This window comes from Rana temporaria, chromosome 4 (genome assembly GCF_905171775.1).
Source record: "Rana temporaria chromosome 4, aRanTem1.1, whole genome shotgun sequence".
Taxonomy (NCBI): Eukaryota; Metazoa; Chordata; class Amphibia; order Anura; family Ranidae; genus Rana; species Rana temporaria.
In genome coordinates, this window is record NC_053492.1 from 31,775,311 (window position 1) to 31,799,160 (window position 23,850).

A 23,850-nucleotide genomic window follows, 5' to 3' on the forward strand; every position below is an offset into this window, starting at 1 on the left:
AATAGCCGCGCCATCGTCCCGGATCGCTCCCCGCGGGAATCTGACCGCCGCATGTAGGGGGGGGGGGGGGGGGGGGGGTCCCGATCGGACCCCCGACCCATGTCTAGACAGGGACGTACAGGTACGCCAATGTGCCTGTACGTGCCATTCTGCCGACGTGCATATACATGCGGCGGTCTGGAAGTGGTTAAAGGGGTTGTTTAGTCTCCAAGTTTTTCCACCATAATGCATTCAATTGAATTTTTTGTTGTTGTGCAGCAGCCCCCCAGAGACCCCCCCGTTTACTTCCCTAAACCCATTGTTTCAACCTCGAGGACAAGCACAGCAGCTCCAGCCACTGTCCTCATTGGATAGATAGCAGCAGAAGCCATTGGCTCCCGCTGCTGTCAAGCAAATCTAGTGACACACGATGTGGGGCCGAGTGTGCTATCTGTGTCAATGAACGCAGCAGGACCGAGGAGCATGCCCGCACGAGTGCCCCCGGGGAATACAGGGCTCAATAGGGGCACTCAATGTGAAGGAGTAGCTAGGAGTGCCGCCGGCGGAATCCTAGGAGTGGAGGTTCAGGGCCACTCTCTGCAAAACCCTTGCACAGAGGTGGCAATTAAAGACTTTTTTTTTAAAATAAAACATACAATCACCTTTTACTATCACTTTCAATTTCAAGTGATAACTAGGAGGTCCAGTTTTAAACATCCTTCATGTGAAAGTCGGGGGGGGGTTATCTACCCACTGCGTCTTGGGTGGTCCAAGACAACCTTCTTCAGGTCCTACCACACTCTAAGAATATACTAGTAGTGAACTGGACCTTAAATGTTATATTTTAGGGCGATTAGTATTGTAATTGACACAGCCAGACCTCTTAGCTGTCTCAATTACATTACATGAGTAAAGTTGATTGTGGAAGCCCGTGTGCTCTGCCTGGGAAGCCGATTTGGAATCATAACGTGTTGATGTTAATAATCACAGAACACACTAAAGTGCTATTTTTCAACTTTCAAATTAGAAAACCAGGAAGACTAGAAGAGAAAAAAAAGGGGGGCCTAACAGAACAAATGCAATTTAAAAAATGTCACCTTTAAATCAAAAAATAAAATAAAATAAAGTAAAGTAAGTTTTGACAAACTTCACAGGAGCATGCCTGATGTGTGCCCAAGGGGCCACGCATAAGGCACCTTCTAGGAGGACGTCTATAGAGACCCTCCCAGAAAAAGAGAACCATGATCGAGCTGGCTTTCAGCTACATCATGGTAGTAAAGTTGTTCCACTACATCAGAGCAACTACTGACTCAACCAGGATGACATTTAATCCATGTTGAAAAACAAGGGCATAAGTGCCGGTTTACACTACAGCGATATTAAAGTCGGCACGACTTTGTGAGGCAACTAAGCCAACTTCGAGGCAACTTCAAGGCAACTTCGAGGCAACATCAAGTCGCCTTCAGGACAGGCAACTTTGCTAGTGGCCAATCAAACAATAATCAGCTCTGTGGGAGGGAGGGGTTAGCCTGAGAAAACTATTTTCTTTTCCTGTAAAGTTGCTTCAGTTAAGACAGAGATCTGACTTTGGAGGCAATTTCCATTGAAATCCATATGAAAAAGTCGCCTAGAAGTCGCCTCAAACTAGTACAGGAACCTTTTCTAAAGTCGGAGCGACTTCAGTAGTGTGCATTAAGACGGCTCTCATTCACTTTAATGTAATTTCTCATGTTGCGCGACTTGGGGCGACACATTTCGGATCCCAAGTCGTGGTAGCGTGAACGGGCACTAACAAGTATTTGACAGCATTTCTGCTTAAATGTTTCCACCAGCTCTCAAGTGCCAACAGCGCGCCATTGCCAGTAATGAAAACTGGCAGTGAAGCCTTGCAGCTTCACAGCCGGTTCCCTACTACGCATGTGGGGGAAAGAGGGGGGCCCGACTTTCCCGGTGATCTTGCCATGGCAAGGTCTCGGCAAAATCCCCCGGAAGTGGGGGCGGGTAGCTGTCAAATTGGGTGGAACTCGGCTTTAACAATTTCAAAATGGAAAAATCTACTCACAGCAGCGTTATAAAAAGAGGGTCAGAGACTGCTAGCACTGTACATGAAAGGTTCTAGAACCACATACCGTATTTACTCGAGTATAAGCCGACCCGAGTATAAGCCGAGGTACCTAATTTTACCACAAAAAACTGGGAAAACGTATTGACTCGACTATAAGCCTAGGGTGAAAATGCAGCAGCTACTGTAAGCGGAAAAGAGGGTCAACAATGCCCATTTGCACGCCTCACTGTGCCCATTGCAACCTCACTGTGCCCAACCTCACTGTGCCTAACCTCACTGTGCCCAACCTCACTGTGCTCAACCTCACTGAGCCCATTGCAGCCTCTTTGTGCCCGAGTCAGTGTACCTGAAATTCTTGACAGGCTGCGGGCGTCCATTCATTGTTTAAAAGTCGCGGTCTCCTCCTGGTCCTGTTCCGTGATAGGCGTTTCCCAACAGACACTGTGTTCAGTGTTCCGCTTATCACGGACATTCTCTCGGACTCAGTTTCCCAGCAGACACTGTGTTCAGTGTTCCGCCAATCACAGACGTCCTTTCATCCTTGGAAAAGAGGACATCCATGATTGGCGGAACACTGAACACAGTGTCTGCTGGGAAATTGAGTCAGAGGATGAGAGAACGTCCGTGATTGGCGGAACACTGACACAGTGTCTGCTGGGAAACGCCTATCATGGAAGGGACAAAGAGGAGACCGCGACTTTTAAACAATGGATGCCCGCAGCCTGTCAAGAATTTCAGGTACACTGCTTCGAGTATAATCCGAGGGGGGTATTTTCAGCCTTAAAAAAAAAGCTGAAAATCTTGGCTTATACTCGAGTATATACGGTACCTTAATTTGGGCAAACAGAAGCTCACAGCAAAGTAGTTCTATATGCAGGGCACTGTCAAATATTTTTCCTTTGTATGAGCCAGAGACCTGAGGGTAAAACAAGGATAAAATGAGACATTACACATCCACAAGAAATAGATACACCAATGTGAGAGGGGGATACTGCTAGCGCTGCACATGGGGGGGATCTAGAACCACATATCTTAATTTGGGCAAACAGAAGCTCACAGTAAAGTAGTTCTCTACGCAGGGCACCGTCAAATCTTTTGCTTCGTATAAGCCTTGGAACCTGAGGGTAAAACAAGGATAAAACGAGACATTACACATCCACAGTATAGATACACCAATGTGAGAGAGGGGCAGACTGCTAGCACTGCACATGAGGGAGGATCTAGAACCACATACCTTAATTTGGGCAAACAGAAGCTCACAGCAAAGTAGTTCTCTACGCAGGGCACCGTCAAATCTACAAATACAAGTACCGATACTTTTCCTCAAGTACTCACTGATACTGATTCCTATTTTTCCTTTTTTTTTTTATTTCCTTTTTTTCGTAACACTGTACCACTTCCCATAAGCCCCACCCCTTACATACTCCACCCACACCATCCCCTGTATTCCACCCATAGTGTCAGGAGTATACAGCCCTAGCATCACAGGACAGAGTATACAGCCCTAGCATCACAGGACAGAGTATACAGCCCTAGCATCACAGGACAGTGTATACAGCCCTAGCATCACAGGACAGAGTATACAGCTCTAGCATCACAGGACAGTGTATACAGCCCTAGCATCACAGGACAGAGTATACAGCCCTAGCATCACAGGACAGAGTATACAGCCCTAGCATCACAGGACAGTGTATACAGCCCTAGCATCACAGGACAGAGTATACAGCTCTAGCATCACAGGACAGTGTATACAGCCCTAGCATCACAGGACAGAGTATACAGCTCAGCATCACAGGACAGAGTATACAGCCCCAGCATCACAGGAAAGAGTATACAGCGCCAGCATCACAGGACAGAGTATACAGCCCCAGCATCACAGGACAGAGTATACAGCTCTAGCATCACAGGACAGAGTATACAGCCCTAGCATCACAGGACAGAGTATACAGCCCTAGCATCACAGGACAGAGTATACAGCCCTAGCATCACAGGACAGAATATACAGCTCAGCCTCACAGATCAGGGTATGAAGGTATACATCATCTGTCCCAGTGCTTTAAGTGGGCCAAAAGAGGTGCCGGTACTCTATTAGGCGCTGGTGCTCCCCCCCCCCCCAATACTGAACATGAAAATACCCTTGGCTGCGTGTGATGGGCACAGTGGCTGCATTTGATGGGCACAGTGGCTGCATTAGATGGGCACAGTGGCTGCATTAGATGGGCACAGTGGCTGAATTAGATGGGCACAGTGGCTGCGTTTGGTGGCACAGTGGCTGCGTGTGATGGCACAGTGGCTGCGTGTGATGGCACAGTGGCTGCGTGTGATGGCACAGTGGCTGCATTTGATAGGCACAGTGGCTGCATGTGATGGCACAGTGGCGACAATTGATGGCACAGTGGCAGTGTGAGTTGGCACAGTGGCTGCATGTGATGGCACAGTGGCGACAATTGATGGCACTGTGGCTGCGTGTGTTCGCACAGTGGCTGCATGTGATGGCACAGTGGCTGCGTTTGGTGGCACAGTTGCTGCATGTGATGGGCAGAGTGGCGACAATTGATGGCACAGTGGCTGCGTTTGATGGGCACAGTGGCTGCGTTTGATGGGCACAGTGGCTGCGTTTGGTGGCACAGTGAGGCTGCAATTAATGGAGGTTTTTTTTAGTTAGAGAAGGCAAGCTCAAAATAACTAAAAAATATTTTTTTCTGCCATTTTTTTATTAAAAAACTGATGGTCACCTCAGTCCAACCCCCCCCCTCCCTCCAATACAGTCAATTATTTTCTTACTCTCTTCTGTTGCAGTCCTGAGTCCAGGATCCAGACAGTAGCAGCACTAGGAACTGTAGACGCAGGCAAAGCTGAGGCTCCTCGTGACTTGGGCTTCTTTCCTTGCCGCCGACACAGCTCCCTGCGCGAGTCCTCCTCTCACCTCTCACCTCGCCTCCGGCGTGACGTCACGCGGCGCACGCCGGGGAATGAACCAACTCTCCTCCATGGGGGGGGGGGTCGAGGAAACGCACAGGACAGGAGTGACAGGACAGAGGAAAGGGAGCCAGGAGCGCACTCGGCAGCAGTGAGTCTGCTCCGGCGGGCGGCATACAGTTTCTATTGTGACTGCGCTGCCTGTCTGACACACATTACAGGCCCGCAACTCGACAAGCCCACCGGCTGCGTTCCGGTACTGTAAACCCACGTACTGGGCGCACGGAGAGGTGCTGGTACTCTCCAGGGCCATTTTTGGAAGTGGCGGTACTGAGTACCGCCGCGTTCCGGCCCAGTTAAAGCACTGATCTGTCCTGTATACAGCTAGCTATATACACCAACCTTCCTTCCTGTATATAGAGACCTTCCTCCATCATCACTGACTGCAGATATACATCATCTGTCCTGTATACAGCTATGTATACAGTAACAGGACATGCTGGGAGGTTAATTGGATCCTGTCTAAATTGGCCCCAGTATGTGTTGACGGCGCTATAGAAGTACCTGAAATAAAATAAAAATACAATAATAATGATGTATATCTGCAGTCAGTGATGATGGAGGATGGTCTCTATATACAGATGGGTGTATATAGCTGTATACATTACAGGACAGATGTACTCACAATTTGTGACTATTATGTAGTGTAACATAGTCAGCACATGGCATGGCAGAAATCCCCAAAATAATGTATTGCAAAGCAGCCAACGAGACATGATGTGGCACACTCAATGACACTGTCTGACCCCCTGAGGCTCCAGTCATTGTATAATACACCCATCATCATCATCATCATCATACTCCTCATCATTGTATAATACACCCGTCATCGTCATCCCCATATTATACACCCATCATTATCATCATCATACTCCTCCCATTGTATAATACACCCATCATCGTCATCCCCATATTATACACCCATCATTATCATTATCATCATCATACTCCTCATCATTGTATAATACACCCATCATCGTCATCCCCATATTATACACCCATCATTATCATCATCATCATACTCCTCATCATTGTATAATACACCCATCATCGTCATCCCCATATTATACACCCATCATTATCATTATCATCATCATACTCCTCATCATTGTATAATACACCCATCATCGTCATCCCCATATTATACACCCATCATTATCATCATCATCATACTCCTCATCATTGTATAATACACCCATCATCGTCATCCCCATATTATACACCCATCATTATCATCATCATCATACTCCTCATCATTGTATAATACACCCATCATCGTCATCCCCATATTATACACCCATCATTATCATCATCATACTCCTCATCATTGTATAATACACCCATCATCGTCATCCCCATATTATACACCCATCATTATCATCATCATACTCCTCATCATTGTATAATACACCCATCATCGTCATCCCCATATTATACACCCATCATTATCATCATCATACTCCTCCTCATTGTATAATACACCCATCATCGTCATCCCCATATTATACACCCATCATTATCATCATCATCATACTCCTCATCATTGTATAATACACCCGTCTTCGTCATCCCCATATTATACACCCATCATTATCATCATCATACTCCTCATCATTGTATAATACACCCATCATCGTCATCCCCATATTATACACCCATCATTATCATCATCATACTCCTCATCATTGTATAATACACCCATCATCGTCATCCCCATATTATACACCCATCATTATCATCATCATACTCCTCATCATTGTATAATACACCCATCATCGTCATCCCCATATTATACACCCATCATTATCATCATCATACTCCTCCTCATTGTATAATACACCCATCATCGTCATCCCCATATTATACACCCATCATTATCATCATCATCATACTCCTCATCATTGTATAATACACCCGTCTTCGTCATCCCCATATTATACACCCATCATTATCATCATCATACTCCTCATCATTGTATAATACACCCATCATCGTCATCCCCATATTATACACCCATCATTATCATCATCATACTCCTCATCATTGTATAATACACCCATCATCGTCATCCCCATATTATACACCCATCATTATCATCATCATACTCCTCCTCATTGTATAATACACCCATCATCGTCATCCCCATATTATACACCCATCATTATCATCATCATCATACTCCTCATCATTGTATAATACACCCGTCTTCGTCATCCCCATATTATACACCCATCATTATCATCATCATCATACTCCTCATCATTGTATAATACACCCATCATCCTCATCCCCATATTATACACCCATCATTATCATCATCATCATACTCCTCATCATTGTATAATACACCCGTCTTCGTCATCCCCATATTATACACCCATCATTATCATCATCATACTCCTCATCATTGTATAATACACCCATCATCGTCATCCCCATATTATACACCCATCATTATCATCATCATACTCCTCATCATTGTATAATACACCCATCATCGTCATCCCCATATTATACACCCATCATTATCATCATCATACTCCTCATCATTGTATAATACACCCGTCATCGTCATCCCCATATTATACACCCATCATTATAAACCCATCATTATCATCATCATCATCCTCCTCATCATTGTATAATACACCCGTCATCTTTATCCTCATCATTGTATAATACACTGGTCATCATCATCCTCATCCTTGTAATACACCCAGGTTTAACAAACAGTTGAATTCTAAAATAGTGGATGCTTCTAATCTAGAAGCATGGAGCACCAGCCCTGGTTTTATGAGATGATCCTTCTCCTTTAGCCTGGGTTCACACTGATTGTGATGCGGGAACCAGTGCGATTTCAGCGTTGGTTCCCGCATCGCATTTCTCCTGCTGGCAGTTCACACTGCCCTCTACGAACAGCTGCGGGTGTCATTACAATGTTAATGGCACCCCCAGATCGGTTCACAGATCGCAGTGTGAACTGTGAACTCACAGAAATCGCATCGCATAGGTGAGAACACCCATGCGATCCAATTTCAGTGTGGGGGGAAAATAAGTCCCTGCACTTTTTTTCCCTGCGAATCTAATGCGAGTTCAGCCAAACAACTGTATGGCTGAACTCACATCTCACTGACATCGCATGCGATTCACACCACAGTGCGGGTGAAAATCACATGCCATGTCTTAAATCGCAGTAGTCTGAACCTGGGCTCATATACCCTACCTCCAGTAGGTAATCAGAGAAACCAACAAAACAAATGCAGGGAAGTAAAGACTTAACCTATGTCCTCAAGTTCAATAAACAGTGAGATAGCAGCAGTCTGAGGGTAACCTGTCACAGGGGAAGAACGTTATTTCCTGCAATATATAAGGCTGAGCCTAGTGTGCAGTGAGCTGTTATCAGGAGTCAGTGAAACATTTACTTCCCCCCCTCCCCCTCGTCCTGACCCTCGGAGTACTGTACCTTCTCTGTTTTCAGTGTGCACTGCTGGCTGTCACATGGAGATGGATGGAGGAAGGAGGCAGTGTGAGCCTAGTACTTCAAATGCAGCCAGTGTACATCCACATAGGAGCAGAAAGGAAAAAATAAATAGTCCCTCCAGCTACAGTCTTCCTGACTTCACTAGAACAGAAAGTGAAAGTAAGACGGCTGCTGGGGGGGGGGGAAGCACCTCCCAAGTCCTACAGTGATTGCTAATGGTCAGACACAAAGACAGGCAGAAGTCTGACCAATGAGAGTGCTGGGGCTATTAGCTCTGCGCCTCGAATCAACACAAAACCCTGCAAATGTAGCGTCTCGCCTGCAATCACGGGATTGCAGTGACATGAACGCTCTCATAGTTCACAGTGGCCAGCGCCCTAGCAGAGTAAACTTAAAGAACTTAAAATAAAAAAAAAAAAAAAAATTAAAAGGGACTTTTTTTTCATTTTTTTTTTCATTTTTTTTTTTTTTGCAGCCTTGGGGGGGTGGGGGGCGGCGCCCAGGCGCCCCCTATGGACGGGCCGCCACTGATCACAGGACAGAGTATACAGCTCAGCCTCACAGATCAGGGTATATACAGTTCATCCTCACATTTCTGAGTACTGTATATAGCATCACTGATCACTGAATATAGCATCAGCTCAGCCTCACAGATTGGCACTGACAGCTCATGGCACCCATCGCTTGCGGCACTTACCGCCAGGCTGTGGTGTCCTGACTGTCTCCTGCAAAGCAGCAGCAGCGGCGGTGTCCTTCCTCAAGTCCAGCGCATGTCTTCTCTGTTCGTGCCTGCTCTTCCTAAGCACCAGGCATCCAATAGGATCGACTGGCAATTTGGCCAATCGGGAAACAGGTCTAACATTCCTCCCTCTCCTGATCGGTGGAAAGGAATGTTAGTGTGAAAATAGCTCAAATTCATTTGCCATCGCACACAATTGGGTGGGATCGGGGCACACTCTCTGCCTCTCGGTCCCACCCTGTTTTGAAGCCTATTAGAGCATCTGGCTCCAATCAGGTGCTACCAAAAAAACACCCCACCATAGGAATCCATGCGTCCGGTGTCCTGAAAGGGGCAGGGTGCATGGATAGGGGTCTGCAGCAGGGATGGGGGTGGCGCCTGTGCACCCATAATGCATGGGCCCCCACTGCTCCCACTCCAAGTAGTTCTGCAACAGCTCAGACACTTAGCCCAGGCTCACACTAGCTCAATTACAGACATTGCATGTGATCGGCACCTGCAGTGCTGATCACATGCAATGTCTGTGAGATGCGAGTTCAGTCATACAGTTATATGGCTTAACTCGCATTAGATTCTTACAGAAATAAGTTCAGGGACTTGTTTTTCCCCCCGCACTAGAATCAGATCGCATGGGTGTTCCCACCTATGCAATTTCATTCCTGTACGAGTTCACAATGCGTTCTGTAAACCGATCTGGGGGTGTCATTAACCACTTAACGACCGCCGCATGTATATGTACGTCCACAGAATGGCACGTACAGGCATATGGGCGTACATGTACGTCCCTGCCTTTCCGCGGGTCGGGGGTCCGATCGGGAGGAAGGGGAGGGGAAGGGGTTTTTTTTCTCTTGTTTTTTTCGCTCTTTCTCTTCCTCTTTCCTTTTCCCCCTCCTCCCTCTTTCCCTCCCTGGCGTCCTTCCCTGCCTTTTGTAGGTGGGGGGCGGGACGGGGGGGACTGGAGGAGAGGGAAGGGGAGGCTGATGGTGCTCATGGGGGGGGGGGTAATGTAATGTATGAAGGTTTTTTTTTTATGTATTGATATGTCTTCTTATATTTTCTTTTGTTACTGTTATTTGTTTTTGTGTATGTGGTACAATTTGGAAAAAATAAAGAAAATAAGCAATTATAAAAAAACCTGGTCAGAGTCGCTTAACTCTCTGACCTCCTCTAAATTTACACTAGCACCGGTTCTGAAAAGTAACCAGGCGCTACACGAGGAGGAGGGATTTGGATTTCTAGAGCACAGGGCTGACTTTTCATTGGGTGCAACCTATATGCTCTAGAATCTAGAGTCTAGATAGTTTGCACCCAAATGGAAAGGGCTCTGCAGTGCTGGGGGAGAGGTTTATGAGAAGGCTGGAGGAGTATTAAAACTAGGATTGAAGAGGGAGGATGAATTGTAATATAATGGATCAGACAGAGGTCAGTCCCTAATGGTAGGTGTCCATCAAATGAAATTAAGTTTTAATTTTTTTGTATTTTTTTGCTATAATGGCATCCCCAGTGTGATTTATGTGCTTGCATAGGTGTGTGTGGCCAATTGCATTAGGGTGTGCACCCCAAAGCTAAATTGCCCAAAGAGTGAGAGTGTGTTAAAGGGCAATAAATACATTTTCTACATACAGAATACAATGTTCAGGAGTGTGCTACGTACAGAGTGCAGGGTAACAGGAGTGATCATTTTTTAACCGATTTTTGATTTTGGAATTTGTTTTGTTCAGCATTTGTTCCATTCGGAATAATCAGTAAAGGAGCAGGCGGCTGCTGCGACCTTAAAGCGGAATTCCATCCAAAAATGGAACTTCTGCTTTTAGTGCTGGTGACCCCCTGACATGCCACATCTTGCATGTCATATTTATTTACATTTTTTTGGAGGGGGGGGAGCGGGTACCCACCTCGTCCCACCCCCATCCCTCCCCTGCCTCCCTGCAATCTTCTGGGATACGTCAAAGTTCCCACAAGATTGCCCGGCCACTTGCGGCTCACGCAGTGCATGCCTGGCTGGGCGCCCAGTTAAAATGTTGGTGCCTTGGAGAGAAGCGGGGCTTCGTGCACCCGCATCGCTGGACCGTGGGACAGGTAAGTGTGTGTGAATAAGTCAGCAGCTACACTTTTTGTAGCTGCTGACTTTTAAATGGGTGGAACTCGGCTTTAACAACAATGACTCGTCTGCTGTCAGTGGGAGAAGAACTGGCTTAGAATTTTTTTTTTTATAGCCCCTCTAGTCTGGATTTTTGAAGGGAATCCGATGCCAAAATGTAAAAAAAAAATGGCATTGGGGTTCACCCCCAAAATCGATACTAAACCCTTGGAAAGGGGGATGTGGCAAGCACCCCCCACCCCAAACCATATCAGACCACATGGCCTTAACAAGAGGGATACCCCATTAAAGCACCTTGTCACTATGTTGAAGACAAGGACCTCTTTACCACAACCCTGGTCTGGTGGTTGTGAGGGGGGGGGGGTGACCTATCAGAATCTATAAGCACCCCTTAATAAGGGAACTTCCTGATCCCGCCCTGCCCCCTATGGGAATGAGCATAGGGTACCCCTACGTGCAGAGCCACCATCAGGAATTATGGGGCCCCTTACACAGCTTCACGCATGGGCCCCTTGGAGTAGAAAACCGTGGGGGGTGCTGCCACCTCAAATTAAGAAGCGGGGGTGCCACAAATTGGGGGGGGGGGTTGCCCTGGGGACCTCTGAGCCCCCTTACAAAACACACACATATATATATATATATATATATATATATATATATATATATATATATATATATATTATTAAAAAAAAGGGGGGGTAGCCATCTGGGGACCTCTGTACCCTTTAATAAAAATAGATTGTTTTTTTTTGTTTTTTTTATAAAAAAAAAAAAAGGGGGGGGGGTTGCCATCCGGGCCCCTTACAGGTGTACTGCCTGAATCCCCCTGATGGTGGCCCTGCCTACTCATTTACCAAAAGTAAATAACAATACAAACAGATTTTTACAAGCTATTTATTAAAAAATAAAAACCTGTCCCCTGACATGCTGCCTGCCAAACCTGACCAGTCCCATTGTGGGGCGCTCTCAAAAGGACAGCCTCTTGCTGGTAAGTTTTGCCACCCAAAAATGGTCCCTCTGTATTTTATAAATCCTGTCCTTGCACAGGCATTTCGGTATGAAAGCCCATTTGCAACAAATTGCCCTCAGAAGAGGAGTCCTAATCCAGTGTCAGCAATTTCACCCCATCAATGTACAATACCCAAGTGTAGCATTACTCCCGGAGGAGCTTCTGTTTTTTTTGGGTGGCACATTTACCTCATGCCTCCCCCAAATTCCTAGGGGTGGATGATGCATTCTGCATTTAGTAGAAGTAAAGGAATGTCCGCAACAGGTATTCTTTGCTGTGCTCTTTATTACCCACTTGGGTAAAAACAGTAAACTTGTCGTGAGGAAAGTAAAGTTGAAAAAGAGAAAAGGGCAGCAGATTCAGGCGTGATGATAGGGAAACAGTCCTGCTCCCAAACGTAACACTTCTCTGAGCCACTCCTTTGTGAGTGGGTTTAGTGTACCCGGACAGGCCTCTCTCACTGACCTGGCAGCCGGAGTGTCACTCGAACATTTGTAGGATAAAGTCCCTGCCACAGACCCTCCTTGGTGAACATCAAAAAGGTACCTTTGCCACAGGCCCTCTCTGGTTTGTGGTTACGGAGATGATCCTCCTTAAATGAGTTACGCCAAAATCTCCTTCCAACTTGTCGCCCAGGTACCCACTGACAGGTGATCAATCCCTCAGTGTCTGGCTACCTCGATTCCCGGTGGTTTGTCGAGGCCCTTTTGGACCGCCAACCTCTCAATGGCGCTCCTCCGACGAACTCCCCACCGAACAGCAAATACAGCTTGGGATCCTCAAAGGTGGGAACCCAGTCGCTCGCTGGGTCCCTGTCGCTGTTCAGATGCTCCGGGCAAACATGGTCCTGGGAAACCAGGAACACCACGTGGCACGCATGCCCCGGCCAGGTAGCCCATAACACCGGGGCGCCGTGATGTGGTCACCCTAAAGGTGGGTGCCACACTCGAAGTCCCAGAACCAATGGCGTTTGCCCCATAAATACCCCTCCCCATCATGCACAGCGAAGTCATACAGCAGCCCTCCTGATTGGCTGCTGGGAAAGAGCACCCAAGCCTTGACTCCACTGCTGCCACCTGCAGCACTGGGGCTGGAAGAACACCCCAGTATAACAGAATAAGCCTGCAGCACAGCCAAGCTGAGGCAGAGACCCTATTTTACAACTAACAATCTGGATCAGAGTTTAACTACACTCTGATCTCCATCTAAATTTAACTAGCACCGGTACAATAAAGTACACAGGCGCTGCACAAGGTTTGGGATAGATTGATGCGTTTCCCTAGACGCATGGCCCATATCCTCCTACTCCTCCTTACTGCCAGCTACTGTAGACACGTGCAATTCGTTTCAGTCCAAATGTAAATTCAGATGAATTTTTGGTTATTCCGAGATTCGGATGTATCAGAATCTCTGAACAAAATGGTTTATTTCATTTGGTATAATCATTTTCGAACTATTCAATCGGTAAAAAAACGATCGCTCAATTTGAATTTTGTATAAAGAATAACTAAATATACCCCCCCCCCCCCCCCCCCCACAAAAGATAATCTGGAAGCTCTAATCCCAACTCCAACTTTTTTTTTTTTTCTTTGGTTTGTCACTAAACAGAAACTTCAATTGAGACACAAAAAAAAGGTAGTCCTCGAAAGGTCTGTTGGGTCTATGCACTTTGAATGTGTGTTTTTTCTTTTCTTTTAATGTTGCCATAAATGTTTCTACATGCCACTTACATGTATTTATTTTTTTGTCCCCCAGGAACAGAGCTAAATATTAAGGTGAGCTTGCATGTTAAACTCGTATACAAGAACCGCTTCACTTCCATATGGATTTCCTAAAACTATCCTCAAAATGGACTTTGGTCTACTTCAGCATGTTATTACTGGGAGCCATTTCCTACGTTTTGTTTGCTTCTTTTCATATAGAAAGACAGTCGGTCACAGATGTTGAAATAAAACACAGGCCAAAGGTGACGACAGACTCTGTGACTGAGTTCTCGGTGACATCAAATCAACTGACTGTGACAAAGCCACCAACGCCAACTGAGATATTGGAGACCTTCAATAGGTCTCTGCTGACCATCCTCATTTGGACGTGGCCATTAGGTTATCAGTTTCCTCTAAATAGTTGTCCAAGAAATGAAAACTCTGGTTGTTTCTACACCTTGAACCGAAATGCGTACTCCATAGCAGACGCTGTTGTTATTAGTCATAGGGATGTATACAAGTCAGAAAAGCTTTTACCTCCAGAGCCAAGACCATCCAATCAATACTGGATCTGGTTTAGTGTGGAGTCTCCAACCAACTGCCCAAATTTAAAGCTCATGGACAACAAAATAAACCTCACCATGTCCTACCGACTTGATTCAGATATATCTGTTCCGAATGGAGCGCTAGAAAAAGTTGATGGAAAAATAAATTTTACAATCCCCCAAAAGTCAAAGTTGGTGGCCTTGGTGGTGAGCAACTGGAATACAAAGTACAGGAGAACCCAATATTGTGAGGAGTTAAAGAAATACATTCCAATCGACATCTATGGAAAAAACGGCTTGCCTCTTCCACGGAACGAGACTTTGCAAACTCTGGCCACATATAAGTTCTACCTCGCCTTTGAGAATTCCATACATGAGGATTACATCACGGAAAAGTTCTGGAAAAATTCACTGATGGCAGGAACTGTGCCCATCGTCATAGGTCCTCCACGTAAAAATTATGAGCGTTTTATTCCACCCGATGCTTTTATTCATGTTGACGACTTTTCATCTCCCCAAGAACTGAATGAATGAATGAATGAATGAATGAAAAATTTATATAGCGCGGCACATGCGAACTGAATCGCCTCTGGGCGCTTGTTGTTTGTGTCTCATGCCTTTCAGAAAAGCAGGGTTTTGATCTGCCTTCTGAAGGACAGGTGGTTTTGCTCCAACCGAATGCTGGTTGGTAAAGCATTCCAAAGCCTGGGGCCCTGGAAAGCAAACCTTCTTTCTCCTTTGGACTTGTATTTGGTTTTAGGAACCTTGACCAGATTTTGGTCGGTGGATCGCAGAATGCGGTTGCAATTGTGCGGTTTGATCTTGTCGCATAGATATCTAGGAGCCTTCCCATGGATGCACTTATGTGTCAGGCAGAGTGCTTTAAATGCAATTCTGTCTTTCACTGGCTGAATATCTTCTGGGTTTGGATAAAGGTTTGGATAAAGATCAGAAGAGATACCAAAAGTATTTTAGTTGGAGGTTCAGATATCGGCCAACGCTCTCCAAAACTGGTTTTCAATCAGTATACTGCAAAATATGTAGAGCATTGAAAGAGGCTCCTCCTTATAGGACAATACCAAGTATTGCTGAATGGTTCAAGTGAACTTATTGCATTCCTGTCTATCCAAAATCAAGTGTTGTAGCTAACAGATAACCAGATTCATGAAAGGGTCAGTTTATCATGGGCTAATGTTTTTTTACGAAGTGCGTCTAAAACCTTTTTTGGATGGTGTTGTGGGATTAGGTGGGTGAGGTACAGGGCTGGGACCATGGGCAGACTGACCATTTGGGCAATGCCCGAGGGCACCATGCCACTAGGGGGACCTATCAGGGTTGCCAGCCTTGGTAAAACCAGGGACAGTATGTAAAATGTTTTTTTTTTATCCCAAGATTATAGCTGCACCGCCTCCTCCAGTACCTTTTTGTGTGTGTGTGTGTGTGTGTGTGTATACTGTGTGACCCCATAATTTATTGCCTAGGGGCCCCATGAGTTGTCAGTCCCTGGCAGGGACAAGGGGTGGGCAGGAGGAGGGGCAGCTGCCCTGGGCATAATGGTTAATTTCAGGGAAGCGGTTGCATAACTTGCCTCAGTCTCAGTGTGGCACTTCAGGAGAGTGAAGACAGTCTGTCCTTCCTCTCTCCCCTTGTCATGTGACTTATCATGACTGGATAGAGATGAAGGGGGAGCTGCTTTTCAGGGTTTTTTTCACAATCAAAGTTTATTAATGATAAAGTTGCAAAATACATCGTACAAGGTCGACGAAGGGCTTAGTCCCGATACATGTCGTCTTAGTTTGGTGGCAGCAACCATCTCCAGATTACAGCCAGTGTAGCATTCCCGTATGGCCCACTATACAGATTTCTTCTGATTATTCGATCCAGAACGCCTGCATATCCATCTGGCTTCCCGCCCACTTGGCTTGTTATCAGCCATACCTCCGATCCTCCACCCTATCCCGCACCAGTATCCTGCGAGGCTAGCACCGCCCCCCCTACTCAGCGTCAGTGAGACGTCCTGTTTCGTCTGAGAGGAGCGCGCGCTGCGACTGCTTACAGAGCACGGGGTCTGACAGCGTTCTCCCTTCCACGGCTGACGGATCATCTGTTTACCTGCATGCCCCATACATCCCTCCGGGTTATGGTAAGAGAGCGGTACAGTACCCACGGCTGTTGTTCATCACATGTGAGACTCTTTACCTGTGGGAGAGGTCTGCGCTGTGCAGGAACGCTTCAGTGATCTTTGCTCTGTGCTTATTGGTTTGGAGGATTACAAACAAGCGGAAAGCTCACACTGAACTTCGTATCTTTTGCATTATAGAGCTGGCAATCCGGAGACTGTTGCTCTTGAGACATACACAAGTTTTTAATAAATCTTTAATTTTATATGATTGTGGGACTCCTATAATCTCCTTTGTTGTAGCGCTACTTTGAAGGATTTTCAGATTTGTTTCTCTTTTTCACATCACTCCTGATGTGCACATCCTTTCAGCTGCCAATCAACGTGAATTTCCTTATACATTATACATTCATACCTTCTGGTTGTACATGCTTTCAGGTGTATATGTAATTTTTGAACTTGGAAACTTTGGCGCTGTCTTTGTTTTGTTTGTCATTAAAAAAGGAGGAGTGTAGCTTAATGGGTAGGGCATTAAAGTAGTATAACAGTCTAGGGAGTATCGTCATTTTCAGTATAGAGGCCCTACCAAACCAACTAAAGAGCTTAGGGGACCATCTTTGTAAGTCTTTAAGAATAGATTGTAAGAGGGGGGAGAAATTTGCAGAGAAGATACCATCTATTGTTGGGGTCAGTTTTATTCCTAAGTATTTGAGGCTTTTTTGTTCCCATTTAAAATTATGGTTGCTTTTTAGCAAATCATATTCCTTGGCATCGAGGGTCAGATTGATTGCTTTGGACTTGCTATGATTTATTTTGAAATTGGAAATATATCCAAAGGAATTGAAAATTTTTAGGATGTTGGGCATTGATATGTGTGGTTTGGAGATGAAGAACAGCAGATCATCTGCGTAAGCAGCAATCTTAAATTCTCTATTGTGGACCTTGAAGCCTCTAACATCTTGTGAGATATTGATTGTTCTAATTAAAGGTTCCAGGGACAAGATGAACAGGAGCGGGGATAAGGGGCATCCTTGGCGGGTGCCGTTAGTGATCTCGATGGGTTCGGAGAAAGTGTTGTTTACTTTAACCAGAGCTTTTGGGTTGCTGTATAAAGCGCTTATCCAATTGAGCATGTTTCCCCCTAGTCCTATGTGTGAGCAAGTGGCCATCATATAGTCCCATGAGACTCTATCAAAGGCCTTCTCCGCATTGATGGACAGGAGAAGGCCCTTGGTTCCCGTTTGTTTGGCAAAATGGATCAAGCTCAAGGCTTTGGAGATGTTGTCTCCCGCTTCCCGACCAGGCATGAATCCCACCTGTTCAGGGCCTATCACTTGTGAAAGGAGTGGCTTCAGCCTGTTTGCGAGGATTTTTGCTAGGAGTTCAATGTCTACATTCAGTAGAGAGATAGGTCTAAAATTGGAGCACTCAGTATGATCCTTATCTGGCTTGGGAATTACAGCGATGTGTGCTGTGAGTAGTGAAGTAGTCAGTTTGATCTGCAAGTACAGGGGGGGGGGGGGGCAACTCATGTAAGGGTGGATGTGTGTGTGTGTGGGGGGGAGGGACTCTGATGGGGATGCCAAATGTAAGGACGGGCTCTGACAGGCAAACCTTTTTTTTTCCAATATATTTTTATTGTCATTTTTAATTTAAAGCAGAGGTTCACCCATAGAGAACACATAATCCACTTAGATGAATGCTCGTTTGGTCTAGGGGAATCGGCTAGTTGTTTTAAAATATGATCTGTACTTACCGTTTACGAGATGCATCTTCTCCGCCGCTTCCGGGTATGGGCTGCGGGACTGGGCGTTCCTTCTTGATTGACAGTCTTCCGAGAGGCTTCCGACGGTCGCATCCATCGCGTCACGATTTTCCGAAAGAAGCCGAACGTCGGTGCGCAGGCGCAGTATAGAGCCGCACCAACGTTCGGCTTCTTTCGGCTACGAGTGACGCGATGGATGCGACCGTCGGAAGCCTCTAGGAAGACTGTCAATCAAGAAGGAACGCCCGCTCCCGAAGACCCATACCCGGAAGCGACGGAAAAGATGCATCTCGAAAACGGGTAAGTACTGCTCATATTTTAAAACAACTAGCCGATTCCCCTAGACAAAACGAGCAGGAATCTAAGGGAAAAGGTAAAAAAATAAATAAATGGGTGAACTTTAAACAAAGAAAGAAAAAAGGCATTACAATAGTAGATAGTACACATTGTTGTACAGTATGCAAGAGATGATATAATACTTATCATCTAATACACAAATAAAAGTTAGTTAAGTACAATAAAAACAGCAGTCACTGTATAAAAATGGTAGAATATTTTCCCAGTATCAATGAGCAGATAAGGGTCGAAATCCCAACATCAAATGGAAAAATAAATGAAATAAAAATAAATAAATGAATAAAATATAGAATCTAACCATCCCGTACATCCAATGTGGGATTCATAGTGTTCGGGAGCTAACTCCCATTATAACTCCCAACCAAGGAGTAAACAAGGTATTGGAGAAAATAAAGTAAACAGAATTATGTCATGTTTTTGTACCAGACGTTCCAAGGATCTCAATGGATCGTGTATTCATGAAGAGAACCCAAGGATGATGCTAAAATTCTTTCATTGGAATTATGTAAATTTTAGAGGTCGATAGCATCATCGGGAGATGGTGGGTTGGAATCTTTCCATTTTCTTGTAATCGATAATCTAGCTACAGTACTAAGAGTAGATGAGTTATCGTTCTACGAAGATTGAATAGAAACCGTTCTATTCCCAATGATAAAAGAGCCAAGGCTGAATCAGGTGCCACTCGTGTATGTGTTAAGTCAGATATTATATTGAAGATTCCTTCCCAGTAGGTGGTGAGCATAGGACAACTCCATAATACATGGAATATGTCCCCTTTAAGCTGGAGTTGGGCAAAGTCTCCAACAAGTGTCAGGGGTTCGGGAGTCAAATTTGGATACTATCACCAGAGTAAGATACCAACGTAAAGTGATTTTGGTTGATAATTTCCACAGGGAGGTGCAATGAGTAGCAGATTGATTGGCCTTACAGGCCATGTGCCACTGGTCATTCGTAAAAGAACATTGTAAATCTTTTTCCCAAAGAAGATGGGTGGTGGTTTTAGTAAAAATTCGCTTTTGTTGCATTAATTGATAGAATAAAGAAATGCCCTTTTTTTTGTTGTGTTGGCAAAGAAAAATAGGTCCAAGACGAATCGTTAACTTGTTTGGGATATATAAACTTGGCCATATTCCCAAACAAGTTAACGATTCATCTTGGACCTATTTTTCTTTGCCAACACAACAAAAAAAGGGCATTTCTTTATTCTATCAATTAATGCGGCCGTACTGCGCATGCTCACGACGTCATTTTCCCGACGTGCTTTGCGCAGTTTTACGTTTCGCTGGGTTTTGAGAATCGCGACGGGCGTAAAAAAAAAAAATACGAGTTGCGGCGGGAAAAAAAAAATTGAAAAAAAAAGACGGCGACGTGGGATAGAAGGGTCTACTTTTACAAGGCCTAAACAGTTTAGGCCTTGTAAAAGCAGCCCTAATTTTACGATTGCAAACTAATACTTACGGAGAAAAAACGAAGCGTAAAAGCTTTGTGGATCTCCGTAAGTGCTAATTTGCATACCCGAAGCGGCATTTCGACTCGAAATGCCCCCAGCGGCGGATGCGGTACTGCATCCTAAGATCCGACAGTGTAAGTCGCTTACACATGTCGGATCTTCTCCCTATCTTTTGGAAACTGATTCTGTGGATCAGTTCCAAAGATAGAAACAGGGATACGACGGCGTATCAGTAGATACGCCGTCGTATCCCTTTTGTGGATCTGGCCCTTAATGCCTTTTCGGTTCCAAAAAGCAATTGGCATTCTATTCGTAAGAAAGTATAATGTTTGGATAGGAACTTTAATATTGACGCCAGGCCCTGCTAGATTAGAGGAGGATATACATTTTTGCCATGTTTGGATAGAAGAAAGCATCGTAGGAGGCAAGTGTATTGGAATTTTAACACCCAATAGAGATCCAAATAACCACAGGTTGATAGGGCCATATGTACAGTAACTGGATTCTATCATTCCCCATTGGGTAGTAGGAGTTTCAAGTAACCATTCCTTCAGTTGAGTCAAGATGGAGGAATGATAATAATCCTGAAAATCTATATATCCAGCTCCTCCACACATTCTATGTTTGATTAACTTATTATGAGTACACCTGGATTTCTTCCCATTGCAGACAAATTTAGATAAAAGTGATTGTATGGATTTAAAAAAAAATAATGGGAACAGGGATGGGTAAATTCCTGAAAAAATATAAAACTTGTGGAAGATGTATCATTTTGAAGGCAGATAGTCTACCCCACCAAGAAAATTCGAATTTGCTCAATTTTTGAAGGTCGGATTTACTCCTAAGGGTAAGGTAATTGTATTCATATACTGCCAGGGAAACCTAATATAAGGTGGTTTTATTTGCTTTTACTTGAAATGTGATTGGCCTACTTTGTTTTTTTGAGCGCAATTCGGACCTCCTTGACTTTCAATTGATTACCCCTACCCTACATGGGCATTTTTGCATTGTAGGAAATTGTGTGCACTGCTGCAATGCACAAAAACACACACAGCCCTTTTGCAGGTGTGCAGTGGTACCATTAAAGGGGTTGTAAAACTTTGTTTTTTTATTTTCTAAATGGGTTACTTTAAGCTAGTGCATTGTTGGTTCACTTACCTTTTTCTTCGATTTCCCTTCTAAATGTTTTTTTTCTTTGTCTGAATTTCTCACTTCCTGTTCCTCCTCAGTAAGGTATTCAGTAAGCTGTTCTAAATGACTTTCCACCTCTCGGATGATGGAGGAAAGCTTACTGAGGAAAAACAGGAAGCGAGAAATTCAGACAAAGAAAAAAAACATTTAGAAGGGAAATCGAAGGAAAAGGTAAGTGAACCAACAATGCAATAGCTTAAAGGAACCAATTTAGAAAATAAAAGACAAACCTTTATAACCCCTTTAAGTCTTAATGGCACAACCACACACCTTGCTTTTGCGCTCATTCACTTGCGGCAAAATGTATGCTTACAAAATACCATGCAGTTTTTGGTGCAGTACCTTAACGTTTTTACATCTACCGTATTTTTCGCCATATAAGGCCCTGTACACACGACCGAACGTGTCCGCTGAAACTGGTCCGCTGAAGCATTGACCTTCCAGGGCCACGCACGTCGCTGCGTCATCGTCGCGGCGAGGGCGCGGCCACGTCACCTCGTATCGTGTCCGTGCTGATTTCTGTCTGATGGTGTGTACAACCATCAGACAGAAATCTCGAGCGGACATGTCCGCTGAAAACGGTCCGGCGGAAGATTTTGCGCCATAAGTTACGGCGGCGTAGTGTATTTCTCGGCCCGTATTTCAAATTGGGTGGGTAGGGGGCGTGATTCATTTAAATGAAGCGCGCCCCCATGCCGATTGAAATGCGCATGCTCCGTTTCGAAATTTCCCGCCGTGCTTTGCGCGAAATGACTTACGCAAAAAAAAATTCAAAATTTGACGCGTGAATGACGGCCATACTTTAACATGGCAAGTCTATCTATACGCCACGAAATATCAGCTTTAACTATACGCCGGGGAAAGCTGACTAGCGACGACGTAAGAGAATGCGACGGCCAAGCGTACCTTCGTGGATCGACGGAAAAAGCTAATTAGCATACCCGACGCGGAAAACGACGCAAACTCCACCCAGCGGGCGCCGAAGTATTGCACCTTTGATCCGAAGGCGTACGCCTGTCGGATCGAAGCCAGAAGCCGTTGTATCTTGGTTTGAGGATTCAAACTGAAGATACGACGCAGTAAATTTGAAAGTACGCCGGTGTATCAGTAGATACGCCGGCGTACTCTCACTGTGAATCTGGCCCAAAGTCTTTTCCAAGTAACTATAGACCTGTTAGTTTAACTTCTATAGCTGGGAAGATACTGGAGAGATTAACGAAGACCACATAGATGAGTTCTTGCTGGGGAAAAAAACTATTTAAGCAACAGACAGCATGGATTCATGAAAGACAGAAGTTTCATACTCTGAATGGTCGAAGGTTATCAGTAGTGTACCCCAAGGTTCAGTGTTGGGACCCTTTAATATCTTTATAAATTATATTGGGTCTGAGTTCAAAAGTAACATTTCTGTCTTTGCAGATGACACCAAGCTATGCAGTGGAATAACATCTTTACAGGATGTCTCCTGTAAAGCAACCAACAATGCAATAGCTTAAAGGAACCAATTTAGAAGTCTCCAATTTACAAGTCAACCTCAATGCTCTGTATAATTGGGCGACTAAGTGGCAGATGAGGTTTAATGTTGATAAATGTAAAGTTATGCACTTAGGGGGGGTAAGAATATGCATGCATCATACATGCTAGGAGGAGTAGAACTGGGAGGATCCGTAGCGAAGGATCTGGGGGTTTTGGTAGATCATAAGCTCAGTAATGGCATTCAATGGCAAGCTGCGGTTTACAAAGCGAGCAAAGTCCTTTCTTGTATTAAGCGAGGTATGGACTCCAGAGAGATATTATTTTGCCCCCCTGTACAAATCATTAGTAAGACCTAATCTAAAATATGCAGTTCAGTTTTGGGCTCCAGTTCTCAAGACGGATATTGGGGAACTGGATAAAGTACAGAGAAGGGCAACCAAACTGATAAGAGGCATGGAGGAGCTCAGCTATGAGGAAAGATTAGAGGAACTGAATTTATTCACTCTTAAGAGGAGATTAAGGGGGGATATGATCAACATGTACATACGCGGTCCATATAGTGAACTTGGTGTTGAGTTATTCACTTTACGGTCAACATTTAGGACAAGGGGGCACTCTTTACGTCTAGAGGAAAAGAGATTTCACCTCCAAATACGGAAAGGTTTTTTTCACGGTAAGAGCTGTGAAAATGTGGAACAGACTCCCTCCAGAGGTGGTTCTGGCCAGCTCAGTAGATTGCTTTAAGAAAGGCCTGGATACTTTCCTAAATGTACATAATATAACTGGGTTAGGGATGAGCTTTGTGTTCAACTCGAACGTATGTTCGACCCGAACATTGTCTGTTCATACGACGAATTTCGAACAAAATAAGTCGTTTGCGCCAAATTCGAG

The 23,850-nt window shown here is 44.9% G+C and overlaps 1 protein-coding gene across 1 annotated transcript in view; it reads left to right on the forward strand.

The window, feature by feature from the left end:
* LOC120935596 (3-galactosyl-N-acetylglucosaminide 4-alpha-L-fucosyltransferase FUT3-like) overlaps positions 1-15,135 on the forward strand; it is a 35,918-nt gene extending 20,783 nt beyond the window's left edge. Inside the window, exon 2 of the mRNA XM_040347644.1 lies at positions 14,109-15,135. Coding sequence (XP_040203578.1) covers positions 14,176-15,135 — 960 coding nt within the window. The 5' untranslated portion in view covers positions 14,109-14,175. The remainder of the gene's footprint in view (positions 1-14,108) is intronic.
* The last annotated feature ends 8,715 nt before the right edge of the window (positions 15,136-23,850 follow it).